This window comes from Tupaia chinensis, unplaced genomic scaffold, assembly GCF_000334495.1.
Source record: "Tupaia chinensis unplaced genomic scaffold, TupChi_1.0 Scaffold144017_1, whole genome shotgun sequence".
NCBI lineage: Eukaryota > Metazoa > Chordata > Mammalia > Scandentia > Tupaiidae > Tupaia > Tupaia belangeri.
The window spans coordinates 417,399-435,045 of record NW_006203869.1 but is presented as its reverse complement, the minus strand read 5'-3'; the positions used below and the strand labels follow the sequence as shown (position 1 = coordinate 435,045).

Below are 17,647 nucleotides of genomic sequence, written 5' to 3'. Positions count from 1 at the left end.
AAAAAAAAAAAAAAAAAAAAACCTAAAAAAATGGACAAGAAAAAGAGCTCACAAAGACCTGGAATCTAAACCAACTATTGGAGGCACTAGAAATATGAAACCCAGGTATTTCTGCCCGGAACACAGCGATCTTATTGGTGAGGACATAACGGCTCTCCTCTGGGAGATCTGATGGAGCCTCCTAGTGAAGTGACACACCGGGGGAGCCGGTTATGCCGGTACACCTTACATAGCCCACTCTACCTTCTAGACTATTCCTAAGGGAAATTATTATTGGCTCACATGTTCAAGTGTTTGGTCTAAAAATAACCCGAATTTAACTTTTACCGAGAATTACATGGACTTCTGGAAGTACTGTTCTCATTGCTTTTACATGGCCTCACCTCCCTTTCTGTCCCTCACCCATTTTTTTCATGTGAACTCTTATATATATATATATTTTACCTTAAATCTTTTTATTGATAGCTTTCGATCCTCATTGGGGCCTGTCTAATAGATATCTCTGTTGGATGTCGGCGCTCTCCGTGTATAACACAATGTATTTCTTTCTAGGATTTAGACGTGTGCCTGGAAACCTGCGTAGGGAATGTTTTGTGAGTTTTACTTAACGCTAACATCCATTACTCTTGTATTTTCCTCTATCAGGAAATAAAGATGGAGGAAGCTATGACCTACACAGGTATTCACACTTTTTTATTCTCCTCATCAGCTTCTTTCCCAATAATTGCATGATCCAGTCATTTCAACTAATTTCTGGTTTTCCTCGTGTTGCACAGAGCATAGCTTGGGGTGCATGGTTGTCCTAACAGCATTCCCCACCATATTTTGTCATCGGTCACGGATCTGTCATTTTGCTTTTAAATCAGCTCCCTGTCCCCACGAGATGTCTCTCCAAGTGTGTACTCCTTCCCGTGCCTGCTTGCTTGTTGGATGATGCTTTTAAGCATGGAATGATGTGAAGGGGAGAAAAACCAGAGTGACCTCTGGGAGTCCTGGGAGGGGGTGGAAGGTTTCTTTTCCTTGTGGTGCTTACACGTTGATTTGGTGGGGAGGCTTCATGGACATGAGTTAGAGAGTTTTATTAAATATAATATCAAAGGCACAAAGAACTTATGAGAATTTTAAGAACATTCTAAAGCAAAGTTGGAGGAAACAGAAGGAACTTCTTTATTGCTGGTCATTAACTGCCCTCGGTGGTGAAAATCAGCTGCCCCCTGATTCAGAAAGCTCTGCAGGATGACAGTGGATAAAGAGACTGTTCCAAGGCTTGGGGACAGTGTCTCTGGGGCCAGGACACTCAGAAAAGATACTGACATGGCACTAAGATGATAGTGTCTGGCACCCCTCGGCCCCATCACCCTGTTCTCTTCCAACCCACCCATGCTTCCTGCCTCACTGAGCTCTGTAGGAGCACCCAGACACCTGGTGGCATCCCTGTCCCCTGGGCATCCAGCCATGACAGCCATTGCTAATTTTCTACTCATTGTAGACCTCAGGTGGGTCTATCACAAATGTACCACGTGGGGCCCATAAAGAAGGAGGGGTTGGGACCAGCAATTGATGTAATGACTATGTCGCTGGACTCCCATGTAGTAGACCACAGTTCGAGTCCCAGATCTGGTGACTTAAACTCATGCCAGGCGCATGTGCATGCATGCCCAAGATCCCAAGAGGAGAATGGAGAAGAAGGGATTGTGGCATGGCCATCCCCCTTGGGGGGAGGGGGTGATTTCTAGCTTTCTGTCTCTCTCGTCTCTCTCTCCCTCTCTTTCTCTCTCTCTCTCTCTGTCTTTCTGGTGAGCACACACACCCTATAGCAAAAACCTCTCCAAAAAAAGGAGGAGTTATCCTGACTGCTTCTGCTGAGGGTAAACTGAGGCACAGAGGTGTAAATGCCTTAGTTAAATTGCTTAGGAGAAACATGTTCATCAAGAAATGTGGATTTGATTGATGCTATCCACATGAATATCTTCCCAAAGAATATTTCTGTTCCAGGGCACCCTGTTCACCCCGCTGCACCCTCTCCAACTGCCTGAGCTACGGGCTCAGATTCTTTTTATTTTTTGATGCCATGAATGAGAGAGACAGCGACAGGCAGTCAGACAAATGCAAAGATACACACTCTCCATAGGGCATGACACTCCCATTTTGAGCCAGCCCCACATCATGAGCACATACCCCCATGCCAGGTGGATCTCCAGATCTGAACCCCCATCTTCCCCTGCATTCACCCACACCAATGGTTGAGGCTGCACTACTGTCCCGCCCCAGGTGCCTCCTTTTAGAGGGAGGCTCACTGATCGAACTCTTGGGCTGTTGGAAAAGTCATGATGTGTTTTTGCATAGAAAAACAGGAAAAAATATGTCCTGACTTTTCTGACAACCCAAGAGAAGCTAAGGGACAACAGGAAAGGCGGCAGAGAAAACGGAAACAAATAATCAAGGAAGCTGGACTTCTGAGGATGTGTTAGAGCCATTTATCAATGTCTTCCCTTTTCTCTTCTCTCTTACCTTCTTTCCTTTCTCCATCAGCTTCCGCACCAAGCCTGTATCACGCCACACACATGACACCCTGTATGCCACAACTATTTGGCCAGCTTCCCCTGGTTACATGAAGACATTTCCAAAGGGTGACATCCTAAATGCACCTCACACTAAATATTGACTTTGCGGTTAGTTTATGCTGCACTCCGCTGTACAGCTGGTGGGTTTCAGCCTAGCATCTTTTACTGCAGTTGTGGAGAAGGGAGAAGGCTGGCAATGGGTTATTTAAGACATAAGCCTGGTCAGAGCTGAGTCAGAGAGTTATTCGCCATGAAGTCATCCTGGACAGCTTGGAAATGAGGAATATTTAACTGCACTCCAAGATAATTAAGTGGCATCCGAGACTCTCCCCTCACTCTTGCTCGCCGCCACCATTCATGGGCCAAAGACTCCATGGCTCGAGGTCAGTTTGACCCTGCTTTGGCGTCGTTAGTTCCTGCAGGCATCCAGGCAGGGGTGACATGGTATCAGTACTTCTCATTGTTTCTTCTAAGCTTTTTACCAAAGGGCAAATCAGAGGAGTCTTTAATCTCAAAATATCTGGTACCTGAAGACATCACGATCTCATAATCCATAAGACAGGCCACATCCCGTCAATATCCAGGTTGCAGACAGGAAATCTTGACAAGGGATTACTGAGAGGAATTTGCCTGGTCGTGCCTGGGGTCTCGCGAGGGGGCAGAGTTGGATGTGGCCTTACCTGTTTATGGTCTCTTGTTCTATCGAATGAATGAGATCAGGTGCCAAACAGGCCGCTGCAGGTGAAGAAGTGCTGGAAGGCTGCTGTCTCCTGGTGGTGTTCACAGTACCGGGCACCCACAGATGACACCATCTAAGGGGGTGCAGAGGCCTTACTTTTGTAACACTGATAATTTTCTAAAACTAATGAAAATGCATTTCAATCATAAAATTCGATTGCAAAAGACTTTGAGAGAAAGGATAACAACCAGACCTGAAGAATTTGAAATGTAAAAACTCAACAGAGTATCAGCACTCCCTATCTGTGGATTCCACCCCTGAAGGTTCAACCAACTATGAATGGAAAATATTGGGGGAGGGGAGGTAATAACAATGCAACAATAAAAAATAATATAAATTTTAAACACAGTGTAGTGTAACAACTCTTCGCATAGCATTGACCTTGTATTAGAGAGTATACTAACCCAGAGACGTTGGAAAGGGTAAGGGGGGGTGCAGATGGCTTTTATGCAAATACTGTTCCGTTGTACGTGGTATAAGTGACTTGCGCATCCCAGGTTCTGGTATCTGAGAGTCCTGGAACCAATCACCTACAGAAACTTTAGCAACGACTATATTTTAGAAGATCATCTGGTCTGGAACTAGCAGATGGCATAATGGGTACATTGCTGGACTCCCCGTAGTTGACCACAGTTTGAGTCCCAGACCTGGCAGATTAAAACTCATGCCAGGCATGTGTGCATGCATGGCCAAGATCCTGAGAGGAGAATGGAGGAGAAGGGATTGTGGGGTGGCCATCCCTTCTGGGGGAGGAGGTGACTTCTCATTTTCTGTCTCTCCAGCAAGTGCATGTGCCCTATAGCAAAAATCTCTCTTAAAAAAAAAAAGAAAAAAAGAAAAGAAAAGAAAAGAAAAGAAAGAGAGAGAAAGAAAGAAAGAAAGAAAGAAAGAAAGAAAGAAAGAAAGAGAAAGAAAGAAGGAAAGAAAAGAAAATTATCTTGTGCAAAATGGACCAAATAAGCGTTTTAGACTACCTTCTCTCTTGTGGACTTGGGAAACTTCTTTAGACTTACTTATATGGTCTTCTCAAAGCAAGTCTATGCCCTACTCAATTTCCATATCTCTGTATTCCTCCCTGGTTTGTGTCCACAAGGGAGGGGCAGCTGAGACACTTTAATCCTCACTCACACTGGTCATTTTCCAGTTAGGACAAGCTCAAAGTAGGGACACAGCCCAGGGAGAGGCACCCGTGACTCAAGAAATAATTTCTGGCATGAGCTAAAAGCAATACCTTCGGGACCAGCAGTTGGTGTAATGGCTATGTCTTTGGACTCCCATGTAGTCAACTGCAATTCGAGTCCCAGACCCGGTGGCTTAAACTCACGCCGGGCGCGTGTGCGTGTGTGCCCAAGATCCCGAGAGGAGAATGGAGGAGAAGGGACTGCAGCGTGGTCATCCCCCCTGGGGGGTGATTTCTTGCTTTCTGTCTCTCTGTCTTTCTCTGTCTCTCTAGCGAGCACATGCGCCCTACAGCAAAAAACCTCTTAAATATAAAAAAAGAGCAATACCTTCTAACTATATTGCAGAGTAGACTAGGACCGACAGGTTGCTGGGGTGTTTGCATAGGAAAGCCCACGCTGTTGCCCTTTGGAGTCCTAGAGGAGCTCCTGGCAGTCAAGCTTGCCCGAGGATCACGTGGAGCAGTCCATTCCTGGCACCATTCGCTGGCAGGGCTACTTCCTGGTCCTTTGCTCCAAGCCCCACAGGTGGCAGACCATGCCAAGCACCATCCGCCATTACTCTGGCCTGTTTTGATTTCTTTCTCCCAGAGCAACAATGTGTGCCGAAGACGGCTGTGGGTGACACAGCAGTGCATTAGTTCTGTGCAGGGCTGTGGTTACAGGCATGGATGCTGGGGAGCCAGGCTGCCTGGGGGTCAGATCTCAACTTCTCTTGAACAGGGTCTGGTGTGTCTCAAGCTTCAGTGGATCTCATGGATATTATCAGTAAAATAAAGTATGGGATGCTGGGAAAATATTAACAGGAATGAAACAGTATGTGAATGGGAAGAATCAGTGATATTAATTCCAAAATCCATGCATATATTCTCTAAGAAAGACACAAAGAGACACTCATTATCCCCATCCTATCGCCATCATCAGTCATTGGCACCATTCGATAAGAAATATCTCCCCTTTGGGACTGGTAAATGGCATAATGGTTGCGTTGCTTGACTCCAACTTAGTTGACCGCAGTTCAAGTCTCAGACCCAGTGGCTTAAAACTTGCACTGGGCATGTATGCGTGAGTGCTCAAGATCCTGAGACGATAATGGAGGAGAGGGAATTGCAGTGTGGTCATCCCCGTGGGGGGCGATTTCTCACTTTCTATCTCTCTTTCTCTGTCTCTGGTGAGCTCATGAACCCTATAGCAAAAATCTCTCTCTACCAAAAAATAAATAAATACATAAATTACTATTATTATTAAAAAAACATCTCCTTTTTCTCCACCACCACCATCACCTGCCAGTCCTCATTTGGCCCCTCCAGAAAGACACTATTCCCTCGGCCCCAGGAATTCAAATGCCTTCACCGCCTTGCTCTGTGTTGCTCAAGGAATGCTCGCCCTGCACTTACTCTGTGCCAAGACTCGATCTCTCTCTGTGTCTCCCACTGAAGCTGCCATGCAGCAGCTATGCAGACTTTCTTCTATTCCTCTAGTCACCCCTGGCTGCTGGGACACACCCTTCTGCTGAGCACTTCTGACCCCAGAGGACTGGCCGGAGATAAGCATGCTTGCCCATAATGTCCTTTGTCTTGGCACCTGCTACCCGATGCTTGCTTGCTTGCTTTCTTTCTTTCTTTTTTTTTTTTTTTTTTTTTTTTTTTTGGGGTTTTTTTTTTTAGGGCACTTTGCTCCTTTGCTATAGGGCACATGTGCTCACCAGCATGTGCTCACCAGAGAGAGAGAGACAGAAAGTGAGAAATCACCCCCACACATACCCCAGGAGGGATGACCATGCCACAATCCCTTCTCCTCCATTCTCTTCTCAGGATCTTGGGCACGCACACACACGCACCTGGTGTGAAATAAGGCCACTGGGTCCGGGATTCGAACCACGGTTGACTACATGGGAGCCCAGTGACATAGCCATTATGCCAACTGCTGGTCCCTGGCATGGTTTCATGTGTGGCAGTGGGTGAAGCAATTGTATGAGCTTCTCTATAACCCACTAACTTTTGATTATTGTTATCATTAAGGAAGTTTGAGAAAACTTTGTTCTTAGTGTCACAGCAAGGATGTAAAAACTGCAGCCCAGAGAAAGTCCCTTAGGGCAAGATTATATTATAATACAAAATTCAGTTTTCTGAAGCAGAGTGCATATCCCTTTTTGTGTGTCTTGTTCTCCACTGAAGAGCATCTTTATTCTATGACAGATATCACAGGGGTGATAACATGCTCAGGACAAACAGGACACAGTTTTAGCTGCTTTGGGTGTTTTGGCAGACGGGATTGGGTAGTTAGAGGAAGTACTTGCTGTTGATTTGTTTGTTTGTTTGGTTTTTTTTAGAGAGGTTTTTTTGCTATAGGGCGCGTGTGCTCGCCAGAAAGACAGAGAGGGACAGAGAGGCAGAAAGTGAGAAATCACCCCCCGGGGAGATGGCCACGCCGCAATCCCTTCTCCTCCATTCTCCTCTCGGGATTTTAGGCACGCACACACATGTGCCCGGCGTGAGTTTAAGTCACTGGGTACAGGACTCGAACCGCAGTTGACTACATGGGAGTTCAGCGACATAGCCATTATGCTAACTGCTGGTCCCGTTGCTGTTGTTTTTTGACACTAAAAAAATCATCTTTTTTTTAGAGAGAGATTTTTGTTATAAGGCACATGTGATTGCCTGAGAGACAGAGAGACAGAAAGTAAGAAATTACCCCCCCCCCCAAGGGAGATAGCCACGCTACAGTCCCTTCTCTTCCATTCTCTTCTTGGGATTTTGGACACACACACACGTGGCTGTTGTGAGTTTCAAGCTGCCAGATCCAAGATTCAAACTGTGCTTGACCAAGTGGGAGTCCAGTGCCTTAACCACTACACCGCCTGCTAGACCTGAAAGTCGTCTCTTTTTTCTATTATTTAGAGGCCTTTGCCTCAGGGAACATATGCTCCCAGAGAGAAAGAAAAAGGTAAAGACAGAGAGAGAAAGTGAGAAACCACCTCCCAAGGGGGATGGCCATACCACGATCCCTTCTCCCCAATTCTGGGATCTTGGGCACGCACACACACGTGCATGATGCAAGTTTCAAACCACCAGATTCGGGATTCGAACTGCGGTTGGCCATGTGGGAGTCCAGCAAAATTGCTATGCCATCCGCTGGCCCCAGAAAGTCATCTTTTTTAAAAAGTTGTTTTCCTAGGTAGCTGGAGAGTAAAACTGCCACATTCTTTTTTGGTTCAGTCCAAAAGATCACTTGCAACAACAGCAGACGTCTGGGTTTTGTTTCTGTCTTTCTATTATGAAAAAGCCATCTTACAAGGGAAAATGTGGATTATGGTAATAGCCTCCCTAGGCTTGTCTTCCTTAGAAGACTTGTTTAGTGTTTTATCAGACATCTGTTGTAATGGTCAGAGACGGAAAAGCTTGAGAGAAAAACAACATGTGGAAGCTGCAAATGTTTTTGCACAACCTATAAAATGTTCTTGGAGTTGGCCAGTAAAGAAGGGTCTTACCATTAAAAAATATAACTGTGTCATTGTTTACATCTGTAACTTTTTCCTCTCCTGTTCTCATAAAAACATTCTGGTGAAAATGTAGGCACAGTTATTCTGAAACTAGATTTAGAATTGAAAAAAAAAAGACACACAAAGACAGATATTCGTGGGCCAGCGTAGTGGCATGCTGCTTAAGACAGCTGGATCTCACATGGCCAACTGCAATGTTTGAGTCCTGGACCCAGCAGCTTGAAAAACACACTGAGCAGGGGGCCAGCAGTTGGCATAGTGGTTATGTCACTGGACTCCCACATGGCTGACTGTAGTTCGAGCTCCCTACCCAGTGACTTGAAACTCACACCAGGCACGCTTGCATGCATGCCCAAGATCCCAGAAGGAGCATGGAGAAGGGATTACCATCCCCCCATGGGGTGATTTCTCACTTTCTCTGTCTGTCTCTCTCAGGCAAGCACACCAGAGTACACTCTCTTTTTGCACACTAAGGCAAAAACCTCTACAAAAAAATAAGAAAAAGAAAAACAGACTGAGCATATTGTGCACATGCCCAGAATCCCAGGGGGAGAATGGAAGAGAAGGGATTGCAGCGTGGCCACCCTCCTGAGGGGTAGTTTCTCACTTCCTCTCTCTGTGTGTCTCTGACGAGTGTACGTGCACTACAGCATATGAGAGAGACTCATTAGTCCTGTTGCATCTCCATCATCACTCGTTGGCACCATCCCAAAAGCTGAGAAATAGCTACTTCCACCCAGCCCTCACGCACCACTTGCCATTCCCTTGACCCAGGATCTGGGCCAGGCCTAAGCAGCCACACGGCAACACAGGTCCGTTTTCTGAACTGCCTGAGCCTCCAGAGATGGAGAGAAATACCCAACCTTCACTGCCCTGCCCTGCCCTGCGTTGCTCTAAGAAGCTTGCCCTGGCCTTTTCTTCCGTTGCAGCTCGGAGACTCCGTCTGTGTTAAGATGCCTTAGTAGCATGATTGGACTTTCCTGTTTCAGGTGCTCGAACAAGAGGTGTGGCAAAGTCAGGGGTTGGAGTTAAAGGGCTGGAGGGGGGAGGTCGACCTCCTAAGGCAATGAGGAGACTTGGGGTCAAGGTTGCTGGCCACTGCGTTTGGTCATGTGCTTTGCCCCTGCGAGGAGTTGTGCCCCGGAGGAGTCCCTGGGCCGACTCCAGCAGAAGCTCTCTAGACAAGTGACAGAGCCAGCTGGGGTGGGGACAGACCTCGGTGGCCACTAAGTCAGAGGTAGGGTCAGACTTTGCATTAGTCTAAGCTCTCGAAGAAAGTTCACCATTTTCCCTTCCTTATCCAGTACTGATTCTCCTCCCAGTGCTTTGTGCCGTAGAAGGAGAACGTGAAGTGCAGCGTTGGCAGAACTCCTTAAGGTCCTCCCCAAACAGGGGAATAAAATCTACCTTTCATCCACTTCAATATAAAAGGGGAAAATGGTAGAAAATGTGCCTTCCTTCTTTCAACAAATAGACAAAATGAAACTGAATGGCTACCTCTACGCATGGTAGCACCTTCAAAAAGAAGCTCTGGGTCCGCCAATGGTGTAATGGTTATGTCGCTGGATTCCCACGTCATAGACCACAGTTTGAGTCCTGGACCAGGCAGCTTAAAAGTCACGCCGGGCACATGTGCATGCATGCCCAAAATCCCAAGAGGAGAATGGAGGAGATTACAGTGTGGCCTTCTCCTGCCCTAGGGGTGATTTCTTGCTTTCTGTCTCTCTGTCTCTGTCTCTTGAGTGAGTGCACACTATAGCAAAAATCTCTCTAAAGACAAAAAGAAGCTCTTATGCGTAGTTCCCCAGAATCAGGTACCAGACCCAGATGGACGCTATAAATGGGGGGGCACACACAAGGCTAAGGAGACCCAAAGAAAGACGGAAAAGGCTTTGTGGAAGAGATGATGCTTAAATTTGGTCTTCAAGACTAAGAGCAGGCTTGGATGATGAGGCCAAGAAACGCTTTCTAGGAACAGCACAAGCGCGTGATACTCATCCATGAGGTTAGATCAGCGACCACGTGGAGAAAGGGCTGAGAAGACAAGTCAGAAGCCAGGTCGTCTCTGTAGAAAGGATCCTTCCAGCTGCAAGGGTTTTGTCGTTGTTTTGGGGGGTTTTTTTGTTTGTTTTTGTTTTGTTTTGTTTGTTTGTTTGTTTGTTTTTTGAGAGGTTTTTGCTATAGGGTGCGTGCGCTTGCCAGAAAGAGACAGACAGAAAGTGAGAAATCACCCCCCATTGGGGGTGTGGGATGGCTGCACCACAATCTGTTCGCCTCCATTCTCCTCTCGGGATCCTGGGCGCGCATGCACACTTGCCTGGCGTGAGTTTAAGCCACTGGATCCGGGACTTGAACTGCAGTCGACTACATGGGAGCCCAGCAGCATAGCCATTACGCCAACTGCTTCCAGCCGCTTTTGACACTGTTAGCCCTTGTTGACTATCACGCTGCTCTAGGAAGGGTTCCAATTCCACACACGTGACCTCAAAGCTACCCATCTGTGGAATAGAGCACGCTGTCATTACACTGTCCTGTTAGTGACAGCCACGCGTGGCCTGGTTAAGGCAGCTGGATCTCACACATCCGACTGCATGCTTGAGAAACATGCCAGGTGCGTGTACATGAATGTCCAAAAGTCCCAAAAGGAGAAAAAATGGAAAAGAGCCTGCAGCGTGACCCGTCCCCATCGGGGGTACTTTCTTGCCTTCTCTCTCTCTCTTCCTCTCTCTCTCTCTCTCCCGTTCTTTCTCCAGAGAGCATACTCATCCTCTGACAAATTAAAAAAGAAAAGAACAAAGATACCTAAAAAGTGTGGCTCAGTCCAAGACCTGAATACGTTCTTGAATTTTTCCTAGTGGTTTTACAACCTTTCTGTTTCTGGGGTTGGATGCGAATTGCCTGAACCTCAAAATCATCTCCATTCATTCCAAAAATTTACTTTTCAGACCAAATCCATCCACACCTTTTGTCTCTGAAAAAGAAACTTACAGATGCCCCAAGAAACGGGTTTCCTTTTGTGAGCTGAAGAACGGCAGACAATGGGGCAAATTCATGGAAAATTTAGGTTCTAATGTCTCATAAGTTTTTTTTTAACTTTCTGTTTCGATGAAACTTTGCACTGAAAGAAAGGTTGTGAGAAAAATGCCAGGAAATTTTACCTCATTTGCTTCATATGTTCTCACTCTTTTTCCACACACATCTTTTTCTGAATTATTTTCATGTAATGTGCAGACGTCAATAATCCTTTATATGTAAATGCTTTCATGTGCATTTCCTAGGAATGAAAATTTTCTCTTAAATATAATAGCTACTGTGTATTTACTAAAATCAGGTCATTTAACAGTGAAACACGATTATTAACTAATCCACATTTCATATTCAAATGTTGCCAAATGTCCCAATAATGTTTATGGTTTCCTGGGTTTTGTTTTCTCATCTGGGGCCCACGTCTGAGTCACACATTGCAGTAAATTGTCACCTCTTTGACGTCTCTTTGCATGTGGAACAGTGCGTCAACTTTTCATGGTTGGTTGTGACATTTTAAAGAGTACAGGCCAGTTGGCTTGTAAAATGTCTCTTAACTGAGGTATATCAGATGTTTCTTCGTAGCTGGACTGAGGTCGTGCATTTGGAGCAGGAATTCCACCAAAGTAGTGTTGGATTCTCAGACTCTCTTCTCAGGAGCTACATGACATCTGCTTGGTGGTATTTCCCGTGGCTGCTTGGCTAGAGGTTAACCCACTCTAAAATTACTATTTTCCCTTTTAATTGCCCTTTTTAAGTCATCTCCGAGCTTCTGCAGGCATTTAGGATTCTTGTTTGAATCATTCGTTATTGGCATGGCTACAAATTTTTATTTTTCCCACTCCATTGTTCCTCCGACAATTCTCAGGTGTCATTCTACCACAAAGAAGACATTTCTCTTCTCTCCTATTTATTTATTTATATATATTGTTAATGGACTCACAGATCTTCATTTTATTCTGTAGAATCTGTCATTTTAATCATCTAAGTGTTCTGGGTTTGGCCACTGGTGTCCCTTTGGAAGGCTTCTGTATTCTTTCGGAGTGTCCTCGTTATTTTCTGAGCCCTTCTCTGTTCCACGGTCATCTTGTGTTTTTGTTACCCCACAGCCAGAATCAGACATCTGTCCATGGGGTCCCATTTCCTTTTAGAGGGGAGTGGCATTTGAACACCAAGGTCTGGGTTTGAAGTGTATGTAACTGCTACTGTGGTGTCTTTCCATCTAGATTCTTGGTAGATGGAGCTAAGCTGCATACACACATGTATTGATATCCGTTCTGGGCCTATAGTTATGCAGAGCTGTGTCTAATTACACACATGTATTGATATCCGTTCTGGGCCGATAGTTATGCAGAGCTGTGTCTAATTAAATGACCTAATAATACTTCTAGTACAATGTTACCTTGTCCCTGATCTTAGTGAAAATGCTTTAGGATTCCCCTATTAAGACAGGCTTTAGGACTAAGTTATATGTATTTTTCTGTGTGTGTTAAGGAAGGAGCTTATCGACTTTTTTTTTAAGAGTTTTCTTAACATAAGTGTTGAATTTATCATAATCCTTTTTCAGCAGCTTTGGTGGTGTTTCAATAAGTTTTCTTTTCGGCTCCATTAATACAGTACACTGTTTCACTATGAATTAACTAACCTTTCTATCAATAGAATAAATCCCACTAGGTCAGTGTATATTCTTTTCTTAATATAATATTGAATTCTGTTTACTAATATTTTATTTAAAATTTTTGAATTATATTTATAAGTCATATCAGTTTGTAATTTTCTTTTCTTTTTAGGGGGGGTAGGTTTTTGCTATTGGGCGCATGCACTCGCCAGAGAGACAGATAGAAAGCAAGAAATTACCCCCCAAGGGGGATGGCCACGCCGCAATCCCTTCTCCTCCATTCTCCTCTCGGGATCTTGGGCACGCACGCACACGCGCCCGGCGTGAGTTTAAGCCACCGGGTCCGGGACTCAAACCGTGGTCGACTACGTGGGAGTCCAGTGACAAAGCCATTATGCTAATTGCTGGTCCCAGTCTGTAATTTTTTTTCATCTGTGCTAGCATTATTTCAGACACCACCTTTATTTCTTATCACTGCTGTAATAAATTACCACACTGCCTTAAAACAACACACATCTATTCTCAGATTTCTAGAAATAGGTCAAAAATGAGTTTGACTGGATTCAAATCAAGGTATTATCAGCAGATCTGTGTTTATTTTGGAGGCTTGGGGTAGAGTCAATTTGCTTGCCTTTTCCACTACCCACCCGCTGTCTGCATTCCTCCCTCATGGCCCCCTCCATCTCCAGAGCCAACAGCCCGGCTAATCGCCAATCCGTCACTGGTGCTCTTTCTCCCCAGCCCCCTCCTATGCTTGTCAGGATGATGTCTCCTTTTCTGATCCTGCTGCCTCCACACCTTCCTTTTCCTTAAAAATAACCTTTGTGGGAGCCAGCAGATGGCATAATGGTTACATCAATGGACTCCCAAGTAGTTGACTATATTTTGAGCAGCCAGCAGGGCAGCTTGAAACTCACACCAGGGGTGTGTGTGTGTGTGTGTGTGTGTGTGTGTGCCTAAAATCCCTAGAGAATGGAAGAGAAGGAATTATGGAGTGGCCATCCCCCGAGGGGTGACTTCACACTTTCTGTCTCTCTGTCTCTGTCTTTCCAGCAACGTGCCCTATAGCAAAAATGTCTCTCTTAAAAAAAAATGACCTTTGGAAACCAGCAGTTAGCGTAATGGCTATTTTGCTGGACTCCCACATAGTCGACTGCGGTTCACATCCTGGACCCGGTGGCTTAGAACTCACGCCAGGCATGTGTGTGTGCGTGCGTGCCCAAGATCCCAAGAGGAGAATGGAGGAGAAGGGATTGCAGCGTGGCCATGCCCCCTGGGGGGTGATTTCTCACTTTCTGTCTCTATGTCTCTCTCTGTCTGTCTGGCGAGTGCAGGCACCCTATAGCAAAAACCTCTCCCCAAAAAAAGAAAATAAAAGGGCCTTTGTGCTTACACCAGCTCCACTTGGATATACTCCGGGCTAATTCCCCCTCTCACGCTCCTTAATCACACCTGCTGTCCCTTTTGCCAAGTCGGCTAGCTACTCACAGTAGTAGTTGCCATAGTAGTAGTTCCTGGGGATTTAGAGGTGGACATCTTTGGAATTGGGGCACTTGTATTACGTTTTTTTATATTTGTATTTTTAAGGATTTTGCCATAGGATACATGTGCTTGCCAGAGAGAGAGAGAGAAATAGTGAGAGGGAAAATGAGAAATCACCCTCTGCAGGGAAGCCCACACTGCAATCCCTTCTCCTCCAATTCTCCTTCTGGGATTTTTTGGTACACACACACACGAGCCTAGCATAACTTAAAGCCTCCAGGTCTGGGACTTGAACCGTCAGCCATGTGGAAGTCTAGCACTTTAAACACCATGACACCTGCTGGCCCCTACAAATGATATTTTAAAAGGTACAAAGGAACAGCCAGCTGAAGAGGTGCGGGTGAGATAGGGTGAGATCTGGCAGGGTCCTGACGCCAGAGCTCTACCTTCATGGACTTTGGGTTGTGTGATCCTCATAGCTCACGGATGCATTCACCAACTGGGAAGCTGTCTGAATCTTGTCCTTGAATTTCTTTTTAAGAATTATTTATTTAATTTTATTTGTTATTTTTACTTTTTAATTTGCCCAGAGAAGGAGACAGAGGGAATGAGAAAGGGAAAGTGAGAAAGTAAACTGCCAGGTCCAGGACTCAAACTGCGGTGAGCCATGTGGGAGTCCAGTGCCACCATGCCACCAGCTCCATCCATCCTTTAAGGTTTTTATGGAGGTCCCATTACATAGGCATGACTGATTAAATCATTTGGTGATTAACTTTATCTCCAGAGATTGGGACTGAATGTTCCAGCCCTCTAATTACGCCTTTGTCTTTCTGACCGTCAGCATAAAGCTGTCTTGGGGGAGCCCCAGTCATCTCAGTGGCATATAAAAGACAGTCATCACTCAGGAGAGCTCAAGGATTTTAGGATCTGTGTATAGACCAGATATAAATTTCCTATTACTTCACAGCTCACTCCCTGGTCACTAGCCAGAGGCCCCTTCCATTGAAAGGTTCACAGAAGTTGAAAGGCATTGGCACATTCCTAGAATCCCGGTCATTCATAATTTGCCCAGTCCATCATCATGTCACCTGAAAATGTGTCCCAGGGTGAGGCCACTCAGGCCTACAGGCTTCCATGCCATCTTGTCCAGTTCCCAAAGCCGGAGGGGTGTGTGCACTGTCTGGCTGCACTCTTTCAGACATCTGGTATCTCCAAGCTAAGGGATGACACTATCTCTTGCTCCAGGCCTCTTTCAAGGTGTTAATTGGATTTCTGTCACTCTATAACCCATTTCTTCATTCTGGTACCCTCAGTTCTTTGTTTCTCCATTTTTGCCCATTGGCCATTTCCACCTTTGGAGAGGGCATTAGCTTCAACCATTGTGCTCTAGGTAGTCATTCCAGCTATCAGATATCCCCCACCCCCACGCGGCACATGCCCCCTGCCATTCAGATAGGGCAAGATTACATAGGTGCAGAGCCAGTGAGCTGTCTTTACCACCAGGCCGTATAGCTACATGCATTGTTAACCCCGGTTTTGCTAGATGGGGCACAACCTGCCCCATCTCAGGAATTCTGACATAGTTTTAAATTATAGTTACAGTTTTTTGCTTTAAATCATCCACACTTCTGACACCCACAGTTACTCCCTAGTCCTGGAACCACTGCATCAGGTAGGAAAAAGGAAAGTCAAGGTGATCGTGGGGAAGAATTGCATAGTTCCACCAGCATCACCCTCTACCCCCTCTTCTTCATACCCTACTGAAGTGCAGAGAAATCTCTTCAGTGGAGACCCTCCCTTAAGCCCCCATATGTGGAGTGTGAAACTGGGTCAGCCAGCTCTGCATGCCTTTATCTCCTCCCATTTTAGGCAGTAAATTTTTTAGAATTATTTTATTTAGGGGGTCAGCAGGTGGTATGGTGATTAAGGGTGCCGGATTTCACATGGCCAACCATGGTTCGAGTCCCAGACCTGATGGCTTGCTTTCTCTCTCTCTCTCTCTCTCTCTCTCTCTCTCTTTCTCTCTCCCACTCTCTCCCTCTCTCTCTCCCTCTCCCTCCCTCCCTCCCTCTTCCTCTCTGGTCAAATTAAAGTAAATAAATAAATAAAGTTAAATTTTAAAAATGTGTAATAAAAAGGGATTATTTGTTATTAATATTAATTTGGCCAGAGAGCGATAAAGAGAGAGGGAAAGTAAAAAAGCAAGCCACCAATCCCAGACTCGAACCATGGTCATCCATGTGGGAGTCCAGTGCTTTGATCACCATGCCACTTGCTGGCCCCGACAGCAGATGTTTTAACTGCCCATTCTAATTCTCTATTGAACTTTTACTCTGAGGATGATAGGCAACATAACCTGAAATGTCTTTCCTCGCCGTTAGACACTATAGCAGTAGTGTGTTCTTTGGTCTAAAGAAATGTAACTTAGTGACCCACGTTGGTATGGTATCTTCTATTCCAGTCCCTTAATAGGATTTGAGCATTTGTATCTACTAGTGAGTATGCAGTCCAGAGTAAATGTCTGCTCCTATCAGGGACCCATGGATATCCCCTTGGGACCATCGACCCTGGAGCAGTGCAGTCCACTTGCCAGCACTTCAAGGCCTTTTCCAGAAACCTTCCCCACAGCCATCTGCAGGCTCTGTCTCTCGTCAGAAGACAGAACAGCTCTTGTTGACATGATGTGCCCGAAAGGGTGCAAGGAGACTAGGTCTGGATTCCACCATTTCTTCAGGGCTGCATCCCACCACGTCCACGTGGATAGACTCACTTGTCCAACACAAGGAAATGTACCAGAAGATCCACTAAGTGCTTTCAGCCATATTCCAATAAATAGTCTTATCTAAGTTTGGTCCATTTGATCTGTCTTGGACTGAGTATCTACTATTATTTCTATACATTTCTCACTATATCTTTTTTGAGAATTATTTTTAATTTTATTCATCATCATTATTATTTTAAAATTTGATCAGAGAGAGACAGAGAAAGAGAGGGAGAGGAAAAGTGAGAAAGGAAGCCACCAGGTCCAGGACTTGAACCACAGTTGGCCATGTGAGAGTCCAGCATGTCAACCACCATGCCCTCACTCCATCTTCTATAGTTTCTTCTTTACAAAGATAGTTGGTCTTGTTTTTTTTTTCTTTTTTTGCTCTTATTCTCTTTTTGTCCAATCAGTTGCCTTTTGTGCTTATGCTTTTTAAATGCCTCTAGTCTCTGTTTTCTTATTTATCCCATGGCATCTCATCAGTCAGTTTTTAATGGCATTCTGTGACTCCCCACTATTACTGGAGCCATACTCAGGGAGCTTGCTCCCTTTTCTTAATTCTACTCTCATTTTCAGTTGCATCATTTCTACTTTGTCATATAAAATGCATATATTATTGTTTTGCCCTTCTTCTGCCTTCGCTCTGATCCTAGACCTGATCAATAAGTTAAATGCTCACTATCATTCCTTTCACAAGGCTTCCCCAGGGATTTCTTGGTTGAACAGAACTCATCCTATGGAAGATTGGTCAGGAACAGTTCATGTGCACGGCATTC

The 17,647-nt window shown here is 45.2% G+C and overlaps 1 protein-coding gene across 3 annotated transcripts in view; it reads left to right on the top strand.

The window, feature by feature from the left end:
* SULF1 (sulfatase 1) overlaps positions 1-17,647 on the top strand; it is a 130,867-nt gene that overhangs the window by 108,079 nt on the left and 5,141 nt on the right. For 2 of the 3 annotated variants that reach the window (XM_006165746.3, XM_006165745.3), the window contains one exon: positions 646-679. In XM_006165746.3, the coding sequence (XP_006165808.1) occupies positions 646-679 (34 nt within the window). Of the gene's footprint in view, positions 1-645; positions 680-3,284; positions 3,613-17,647 lie in introns of those variants that run through there. The other variant, XM_014583069.2, reaches the window with a different exon arrangement.